General features: G+C 30.3%; 1 protein-coding gene across 4 annotated transcripts in view; it reads right to left on the bottom strand.

Annotated features, from left to right (window-relative positions):
* Positions 1-6,339: 6,339 nt before the first annotated feature.
* Positions 6,340-11,025, bottom strand: part of LOC134721732 (protein NDRG3-like) — a 32,003-nt gene continuing 27,317 nt past the window's right edge. For 3 of the 4 annotated variants that reach the window (XM_063584914.1, XM_063584918.1, XM_063584915.1), the window contains one exon: positions 6,340-8,666. In XM_063584914.1, coding sequence (XP_063440984.1) covers positions 8,569-8,666 — 98 coding nt within the window. In that variant the 3' untranslated portion in view covers positions 6,340-8,568. Of the gene's footprint in view, positions 8,667-9,363; positions 9,383-11,025 lie in introns of all 4 variants that reach the window. The other variant, XM_063584916.1, reaches the window with a different exon arrangement.

Genomic DNA, 11,025 nt, shown 5'->3' with positions numbered 1-11,025 from the left:
AATAATGATTTTAAAAGCTGGAAGCAAATACCACTCATTTATTGAAGACCATCATGTGGACACAGATTCACTAGGTTAAGGGGTAGCAAACTAGTTAAATCCCGCCATATTATGTATGTGTTTGTCATAAGTCAGTATCCTGTAAATCAGTGGTTGTCGTTTTTTGCTGTTTAACAAATGTTTTTCCGACGTAGTCGGTATAGTTTCAGTTTGTGCACTTTGAACTTAAGGACGCTTAACTATGGCAACAGAATATCCATGCTCGAAAATCCTTTCTGTGATTGGACAAAATGATGTCATGATGGGTTGTTTGGCTGTGTTTGAAAAAACGTCTCGAAAATTATATCGTGATGGAAAACTAGATGTTACAAAGATTCATATTTTTATTAAAATAATTGTTTCTCCAATAGCACTTTGCATCCATGACAGCTGTTTATTCGGGACAATTACATTTTTTTTAATGTAAACTTTGTTTCGAAATGCACCTACGCATGTGAGATTTCCGCGGGGTTTTGGTGAATGTTAACAGAAAGACCAATTGTCTAGCTTTGTTAACCATGAATTAAGTTTAATGTAAACAGTAGTAAATGTATATTTGTTTCTTGTTACTTGCACTGGATATTTTGACAAATAATTTTTTTAGGTGTCATCACAATATTCTTATATATTATTGCCTTAACATCACCAGTCAAGAACTTCTTGTAGTTACATTCAGGTGGAGATTAAAAAGGTCCTCCATCATGTCATTGTGCTTCTGAAGGTTATCGTCCGAAATGATAGTTTTAAACATAATTATACTCAAAAACTACGTCGGATATCTTTTTTTAAGATAGTTCTTTTTCATTCATTATATTATACATTAATTAGGGGGAAACTGGTGTATGGGAACATCAATGCTTACAACGAACAATGGAGAATAAGTTTCAATTTTCAAGACACATTATTGAAAAGATCATAATTGTTTGCATCACAATGCCTGTCCATTTTACCAAAAGAGAATTATATGTAAATTAGAAAATCTTTGCAAACCAAAGAATATTTGTTTTTCTTTTTTCAAAGCATATTATTGAATGCATGACAGTAACTAAGGTTTCTACGAACATTTACTTGAAAAAATATTTAATGTATGCTTCAGTAACTACGAATTATTATTTCTGCAGATATATGAAAAAAGTAAAATCACAAAAATACTGAACTCCGAGGAAAATTCAAAACAGAAAGTCTCTAAAATCAAAATCAAATGATAAAACACATCAAACGAATGGATCACAACTGTCATATTCTTGACTTTGTACAGGCAAAGATTAATTATAAATTATTGAGAAAAATTGAAAATAAATATCAACATCATACAAACAAAATAAATTTGCAACATCAAGCTGATGTAATTAAATCTGCGCATTTGGTTTTTAGTTGATGGTAAACGTTGCTACAAAAAATTGACACACTGAAGGCTAACGTTTGACAAATTAAAACAGAGGTGGTATAGTCTTACAACATACAGAAGCCAGTTTGGTTTACGTCAATAACTTGTCTAGTGTTTCGGGTAAGCATTATCAAAGTGTCTTTATCAGACTTAAGCTACAATTAACCAGTTGCTTCGCAGGGCGCAGCATTATACGACCGCAGATGAAGAACCCTGAACAGATGGGACAAGTATGGACACAACTTTTAAGTTTGATACAGCTTTAAATGTGGATTGTGATTAAATAGTTGACACAACATAAGTTTATGTTATAGTTATTGACCAAGCAAGTCGGTATATAGAATTTAATCTGCACAGCTCAGGTGACCCTTATTAACCCGAACGACGAAGGAGTTAGGGTTAAAGGGTCACCCTGAGCTCGTGCAGATTAAATTCTATATACCGATTTGATTGGCCAATAACTGTTTTAACACATGACGTCATTAATTGGCGTGAGCGTTTTAAATGAGGACGATATTTCGCAATCCACGGAACCTAGGAAAGCTTATTGTAGGGTAAAGAAAGGGGGAAATACGACTTCATTGGTAAGTTTAAAATTGATAACTTTTGTTTGGGTTTAGACTTATTGTAAAATTGCGATTTAAAGGAAGACCTTTTTTTTTTAATGTTTCTGTTAAATCTATTCTTATTTTTTATTTAATAAGTGGCAATTAAGACTTTGACAAATTGAGTACTTTCAAATCGTTGTATGAAAAAAAAAAAACATAACTGAAAGGGTCATTGAGTTTGGATTAATTGCTTTTGAATTTCTTTCCATCAATGACATGCTTTAATAGAGAAAGATAAACCGAGGAAGATGTTATATTTCCTAAATTTTAAATGTTGAATAAACGTTTCTTTTTCCAATCTTTTACTCCCCCTCCCCCAAATTTCTTTGTATCTACTGTACTAATTTTTAAGACACGTCCATCTAAATGAAGTCTGCTTGATCTCCAGCTAATCTCCCTGTTTTAAAACAAAATTAAACATGACCCCCTTCAAATTCGATCCCAAAATATGGGTAATAGATATTCAAAAAGTCGTTATCTATTCCATTGAGTCTAAAACTAATCCAAATAAGATTTCTTTTATTTGGATATTCTTAGATACATTTCTTTTTTGTCGGAAATTACCAAAAATTGTTTTAACCTTTCTTTTTTCCTATTTTGAAACTACGATGTTTGTTCCAAGTTCAATTTTGTCGTAATTTAATTTTCAAGGCAGATTCGGAGATGGGGACTAACATGTCGTTAACCCTAGGATTGGACAAAGTATCAGGTTTTGCCATAAAGGCGTCAAATTATTTTTGTCTCGCTACACTCGGTGATATATTTTTTTAATTTGATAGAATAACGCCCCTTTCAAAATCAAGGAACCGCCCCTAAAGGTAAAAATAGATTTGAACTGTGCAGTATATCTGAGGTAGTTAATGCACACCTTTGCTGTGCATTATCCAGATTATAGAACAGTAAGAACAAAGAGATTTTACCCATGTCATGTGTTAAGTCACATTATGATTTGGACCCTTTGGACCTTAATGAAGACCAATTTGAAAACTGGACCAAAAATTAAGAATCTACATACACAGTTAGATTTGGAATATCAAAGAACCCCAATTATTAATTTTTTTATGAAATCAAACAAAGTTTAAGTTTGGACCCTTTGGGCCCCAAATTCCTAAACTGCTGGGACCAAAACTCCCAAAATCAATACCAACCTTCCTTTTATGGTCATAAACCTTGTGTTTAAATTTCATAGATTTCTATTCACTTATACTAAAGTTATAATGTACTGATTTCAATTCAAATTTCTAATGAAGTTTGCAACAATTAACTGCTGATTTAAATACATCATACAATATTAAAATGTAATAAAAAGTGCTTGTTATCACTGAATGGTAAAGATTGTTTTAATTTATTAGTTGGTAGTAAAAATGAAAATACATTGTATATTGTATAAAATTATGATTAAAGTTGATTCAACTACTATTCTATACAAAGAAAGATAACTCCAATTGAAAAAATCAATTGCTATTTCACAATATTGTGCAATTAGATATTTCTTGCTATTGTGCAATACTGTGCAATTGAAAATTTCTTGCTATTGCACAATACTTAATATGATAATTTTGAATCCTGATTTGGACCAACTTGAAAACTGGGCCCATAATCAAAAATCAAAGTACATGTTTAGATAAAGCATATCAAAGAAGCCAAAGAATTTAATTTTTGTTAAAATCAAACTTAGTTTAATTTTGGACCCTTTGGACCTTAATGTAGACCAATTTGAAAACTGGACCAAAAATTAAGAATCTACATACACAGTTAGATTTGGAATATTAAAGAACCCCATTTATTCAATTTTTAATGAAATCAAACAAAATTTAATTTTGGACCACAATTTGGACCAACTTGAAAACTGGTCCAATAATTAAAAATCTAAGTACATTTTTAGATTCAGCATATCAACGAACCCCAATTATTCATTTTTTGATGAAATCAAACAAAGTTTAATTTTGGACCCTTTGGGCCCCGAATTCCTAAACTATTGGGACCAAAACTCCCAAAATTAATACCAACCTTCTTTTTATGGTCATAAACCTTGTGTTTAAATTTCATAGATTTCTATTCACTTATACTAAAATTATAATGTGAAGACCAAGAAAAATGTTTATTTGGGCCCCTTTTGGCCCCAAATTCCTAAACTGTTGGGATCTCAACTCCCCAAATAAATACTAACCTTCCTTTTGTGGTCATAAACCTTGTGTTTAAATTTCATAGATTTCTATTTACTTAAACTAAAGTTATTGTGCAAAAACCAAGAATAATGCTGATTTTGGCCCTTTTTTGGCCCCTAATTCTTAAACTGTTACGACCAAAACTCCCAAAATCAATCCCAACCTTCCTTTTGTGGTCATAAACCTTGTGTCAAAATTTCATAGATTTCTATTTACTTAAACTAAAATTACTGTGCGAAAACCAAGAAAATGCCTATTTGGGCCCTTTTTGGCCCCTAATTCCTTAAATGTTGGGATCAAAACTCCCAAAATCAATCCCAACCTTCCTTTTGTGGTCATAAACCTTGTGTTAAAATTTCATAGATTTCTATTCACTTTTACTAAAGTTAGAGTGCGAAAACTAAAAGTATTCGGACGACGACGACACAGACGACGACGCCAACGTGATAAAAATCGAAATTCTAGAAAGGATATTTCATAGAACAGCCATATTCAAAACCCATTTGGATTATTGAAAGGTGCGTGTTCATAACTAAACCATTGTTTCTATGATTCTTAATCGCCTACAAGTAAGTAGTTTTGCAAATACCAAATATATGCTTTTCATCAGAATAAAAGTGTAATCATGCATATTGAAATCAACAATCATCCTGTGGGTATTGCATGGCAATACACAGTCCACTTCTGGTAAAAAAATCATTGTACTGAAACCAGATTCTAACCTGATCTATGACTTGTCATGGTGTAAACTATATAACAAATATCAAGACAATATCTTCAAGCATGACGGAAAAAATGTCAAAACTGATTATTTAAGTGAATAAACACTAAGGACCAAAACTCTGCACAAAATCATCAGACTGGAAAAAAACTCGATCTTGATCAGTAACTTGTCATGATAAAACAATACATCAAATAGCAGATCAATATCTTCATGCATGAAGAAAAAAAGTGTGAAAAAATTATTTGCCAGACTGACACACAGACCTTCAGAAGAACTTAACTGTCAAGTTTCTTTTCAATTAGATTATTGGTTCTTGAGAAAAAATATCTTTGGATCCCATCTGTGAAGAGATATATACCTTGACTTGTCATCAGGGCTGAATTATCAAAACTTGGTAAGTAACTTATAAATTACTTTTCAATATGGTTTGCTACTATTCTACTTCATCTGCTCTTGAAATGAAATGCAAACTATATGTTCCGATTAAATTCTTCCAAAGGCTTGATTGAATAATTGATTACTTAAAACTGCTACTCCATTTAAATGTTATATCGCTGAAAAAGCTAATTCAAACATTTAAAAAAAAAAATCTTTTAAACAACTTCAACATGTTGATCTTTAAAGGAAAATTCCCATCAAGTTTGGTTTCATTTGTGAAGCTTTATCTAGTTTAAGATAAAGTTTTCCCCAAGTACAGTCACCAATAATTGAGAAAAGTCTACTGTGAAAGCGTTTGTTAATGGATAAATAAAGGCAACAGTAGTATACCGCTGTTCAAAACTCATAAATCCATGGACAAAAATCAAAATCTGTGTAACAAACTAAAACTGAGGGAAACGCATTAAATATAAGAGGAGAACAATGACTCAACATTAAAGTGTAACACAAACAGAAACGGACTAAGCATTAGACAAAATCCGATGAGAATAACAAAATAACATCAAAACCAAATACATGAATTTGGGAAAAAAAGTAAAATCACAAAAATACTGAACTCAGAGGAAAATCAATAATAGGAAAGTCCATAATCACATGGCAAAATCAAATAACAAAACGCATCAAAAACGAATGGACAAGAACTGTCATATGGGTAGATAGGTACAGTGACACGTCTTATAGTAATGTGAATTTACACTCAAAATTAAGAGAAAACAAACGACACAACGGAACCACAACGTTAAAATGTAACACACACAGAAACGAACTATAATATAACAATGGCCATATTCCTGACTTCGTACAGGACATTTTTAAAGGAAAAAATGTGTAAACACCATTGATAATTCATTTGAACACAGAATTGCTGACTACTGGACTGAAGAGCAGTTGTGAAAAGAAAGAGGAAAAGACAAGACTTTCCACCATTATACTACACATGATTCAGAAAGCTGGGTGTATAATAAAAAGAACATATACTTTCTCTAATTATTTAATTGCTGATTTCTGTGAAAAATTTCTGTGGAATGATTCATAAATAAACATTACAAAGCTTAAATATCTAATTACAAATAAATTTACACATGGTTTGGTCAATATATATGTACAAAGTAATGTGTGCATAGGGTAACATCTACAGATAAATGCTCACAAATAAAACACAGCAACTCTTGGAAATTACAAAAAAAATATGCTTGACTTGATATGAACTAATAATATCACAATAAACACAACACAAATTTATCTATGAGGCAGTTTCCCTTATGTTTTACTATAAACACCTCACTGATTATGCCATTATTTTCTCCTTGTAATAAAATGATTTTGAGATTCGTTAAAGGTAAAGTCAGTTGACAAAATTTGAGCAATGTATAGTTAATAAAAAAATTCCCATGGAAACTTGAACACATAAAAGTAAAAAGCCAATAAATGTGCAAGTACTTACAAATATTTAAACAGCTTGGTTCAGTTGTATAAAATTTTATCCAGTGAATAATATTTGATAAGCCTTGAATACTATAGGCAATACCTAACCTAACACAATGCTCAAATGAAGTACTGGACACTGACGACCCTAGTCTACCATATATATACAATATTTTTTTGAGGGAGCCTTGTCAGGGTTGAGGAACATTGTCATAGTCAATTTGAAAGATTACTTGCGGTATTTTTTTCTGTCTTGTCTTTTTATGGATCTTGTGAATACAGAAAAACTTGTTTCATATTTACAATTTAAACAAAATTGTTATAACATACAATATGTTCCAAAACACTGCTATTTCTCTGTGTCTATATTGAACTCTATAAAACCTATGAATAGATAATCTGCTCATACTTCAATTATAAAGAAAATGTAGTTTAATCTCTTTTGCTGACAACACAGACAAATACATGTACTTGACTCTAACAGTTTTCAGTAGTAACACAGAAATTCTTACACATGGAAAATCTTACATAGAAAGAGAGAAAATAAGCATTTGCTCATCTTTATTCATTTACATGTTCAAATAGCATTTATCTAAGATTTTAAGTGAACACTTTTTAGTCACACAAAAAAAAACTATTTAAAAAAGTTCCAACTTAATCTGCAAACATTTGAATTGTAAGCAGTAGTTTTATCACCTTACAGTTTCAATCGTATAACACACCACACTTAAGGATGGGTCTGTTATCACATAACATAGTATAAATATACTCAGTAAAAATAATACAACAAAAAATATATATACAGAAACAAATATATATAATTATAAATTTACAGAATTTCAACAATTTTTACGTAAATATTCAACAATATAAAAATGAAGTATATACAACAACAATCCAATAATTATCATGTTTATGTATGGTACATTGCACTCACTTCCCTGGGGGATGTCTGTCAATAAGGGCTATTCCATTTAATGTGGGAGGGTAGAAAGTGAAGTATAATTATTGAATGTTGGAGAGTAGGAAGGGAAGTATAATTATTGAATGTGGGGTATGGGTATTTTTTCAGTTTCAGTATGTGTCTATTACCGTTATGCAAAACTATCCAAAAAATGTTCTTTGTTGTAGGGATATTTTGATAATTCCTTCCTAACCTCCCACATACATTTTAATGGAATATATAGCCATTAACACAGATTTTCTATATACACCAGTTTATAAGAGACAGCCAATCAGGACTTCACATTTTTAATAGATCTTTTTTTTATCAATTTTCAACACTTCAAATTACAAATTTTAACTTGTTGATGCATTGGAACACCTATTGAAGACAAACAATAAATTCATTAAGAAAACCCTTTTAAAATTATAATTTCCCAGAAAATTGTGATTCATTGAACTTTTTGAAATTCTTACAATTATATGTTTGATAAATCAAAGTTTCAATGCCAAAACTCACCTTTTACAGTATTCAAATTGATAATTATACCAATTATAATGTGAAGGTAATATTTTATTGAAATATTACAATTAACCCCAATATATCACTTATAACGTTAAGGATGGATAATCGTCAATTCCTACAACTTCGTTTGTGAATTTATGCATTAATAAATAATGGTAAACACATTAATAAGAAGCAACATTAATCTGTAAGTAAATGATTAGCATCATATGCAACTTATTCAATAAACAATGTTTGTAAAATATGCGTCTACTATTATTTTGTTTACAGCTCACAATATTCAAGTGTCAAGCACATGTTAAAACAATCTATTAACAAACAGGTTGAATTTTGCTGAAATCAACATCTTTTCTGTGTGGACTATGGCGTGTTTGCTGAGCAGGATTCTGTGGGGCTCTTAATGTTGGCACTGAAATCAAATTAAATTAATTACTTAATAGGTGTATAGCAGAAGAAATAAATTACCAAGAAAGGATTGTCATGATTGTCTAGGCCTTAAATTTAAGATTATAATTTATGTATTTCAAAGAAAAGAACAATTTTTTTTAAAGACAAATTTGTATTTTCACTTTAATTCTCTACAAAAGTAATTTCCTTTCAAAGGTTACTAGCTACATTATTTTGATCAATAACAAATAATTATACACATGTGTGACAATAGTTATCAAAAACGTAACAAATTCAGTATATTTGACACTGATTCACATTTATGAAATAATTAGCAATATAAATGTTGTAAAATGATTATTTACAAACAAACCAGAAATATGTGTGATTAATTAATAGAATTGATAAATGAATATTTTTAGAAGCTGTGAAAATTGAACAATGACACAACACACCTATTGTTGTTTACAAAATAATGATTCCTAATTAGTGCAAATTATTTCTCACTTTCAATAAATGATAATGTGACGTCAATAACTGAAAGGACAAGTGCAATAAATATAGATCAGGCTTATTAACATGGTAAAAGCAAATGTAAAATACAGAAGCTTGTGTCAATAAATGTAACTTTCATTTCTAATTTCACAAGCAAAATGCCATGCAATTTTTTGCAACCCTTCTGAGTACATGTTTAGATTTCATTTAAGAATTTTACTTACGCACTTTTGCACATGGGAACTTAACATATAATGGAATCAAACACATTTTACCATTTGTAAAAACATCTGTACCAATTTACACTCAGCTGCATAACAAGTTTCTTCCATCAAGCAATACATGTCAGGGATGTCAATAAGATTTGTAGTAGCAGGCTAAATTATAAAAGTAGCAGGCAACAATGTGGGACGGCTACGGTTCGACGCAACAAGGGCCACAGAAATTTTTTAAAAATGGTGCAAAAACCTGGACTCTAATTTTGTTCTTTGCAACACAATTTTTATAATGATGATTAGGTAAATGAGCAGCAAGATGGTCATATTTTCTATAAAGTTGATCACATAAATATCATCAAGACTTTCAGCTAACAAGTTACTGAAGTTTTTTTTTGTAATTATTTTATTTTTGATGATGAAACATGTGAAATTACATACTACAGTATTCGATACACATTTTAAAAATAAAGGAATACTTGATAAATCAATTAAGTCATATGGATATAATAAGATATAGATATAAATATTACAAAAAGATTTTGTTAATTAATCAAATCAATTAAATAAAAGCTGAAGTTGTTTGCAGATCTTTGAGGAAAATGATGAAGGCATTACTCTTTAAGACATGGTGATAATTCAGGAAAAGATTTAATTTGATTTTATTAGTTGAAAATATTTTTATTTTAACTGTAGACATGGTAGACATGCAATTATTCAAATAGTTCTAACCAATAGAAAACATTTTTCAGTATTAATAATTTCAAATACTTATCACAATAAATCAAATGATTAATTCAATGGACTGTTTCAGGCCAAAAAAAAATGCACTTTGGTTAAATAAGAATAATCTAGAATTTAAAATTGATACCATAAGTGAGAAGAGCATTAGTTAAGAAGCAAACAAAAGAAAAGAAAGAAATCTCAGATCTGCTTAAATTTTGGTTTTAAAACGACTTTTTATGAGTTATTAATTGAAGTCTCATATTTAAATAAGGAAAATGGGGTCATCATGGTCATGGGTCGACATATTTTACCCTGTAGTGTATCATAGGGGAAAACAACGAAGATCAAACATCTGACAGAAATTCCAGAACCTGGTCAAAGTACATCCTTGAATGAAAATGCAAGGCTTACACTACTTTATAATCATAGGGAGACGTGACTTCTCTTTCTGGAACTGATAGGGAGGAGTGGTGAGATTTGAAAGAGAAGTTTTCCTTCGAACTTTGTGCTGCAATGTTTGTTCTTTGCTACCTATATGTATAGTACAAAGGGTTATATGTGAAAAATGTTCTTTTTATATTGTTCAATTCATATCTGAGTAAACAATTAAAGTAACAGTCCAAATTCCAAGTTATTTAAGTTAAGGTTCTAGTTAGAAACTACTAGATATCTAGCACTAAAAAGATTTTTTTAATGACACTGAGAAAGGGAAAGAAATTATAATATAAAAATTACAATTCAATAAGAATTCATTAAGAAAAAAACTGTCTTGTTTATCATGTTTATGAAGTTCAGTGCTTTTGAAAAATCTAACAAAAAAGTCTGTAAAATTGTGTGGAATGCGTAATCTTTCCATTTGGGATAAATTTTCTTCTTTCAGCTGTTCCATTTGAGGGTCTTAGATATGGGCCGTAGTTTTTATTGTAAAAATACGGATTCTGGTCA

Source organism: Mytilus trossulus, chromosome 6, assembly GCF_036588685.1.
Source record: "Mytilus trossulus isolate FHL-02 chromosome 6, PNRI_Mtr1.1.1.hap1, whole genome shotgun sequence".
Lineage (NCBI taxonomy): Eukaryota > Metazoa > Mollusca > Bivalvia > Mytilida > Mytilidae > Mytilus > Mytilus trossulus.
This window is presented reverse-complemented; position numbering and strand designations above follow the sequence as displayed.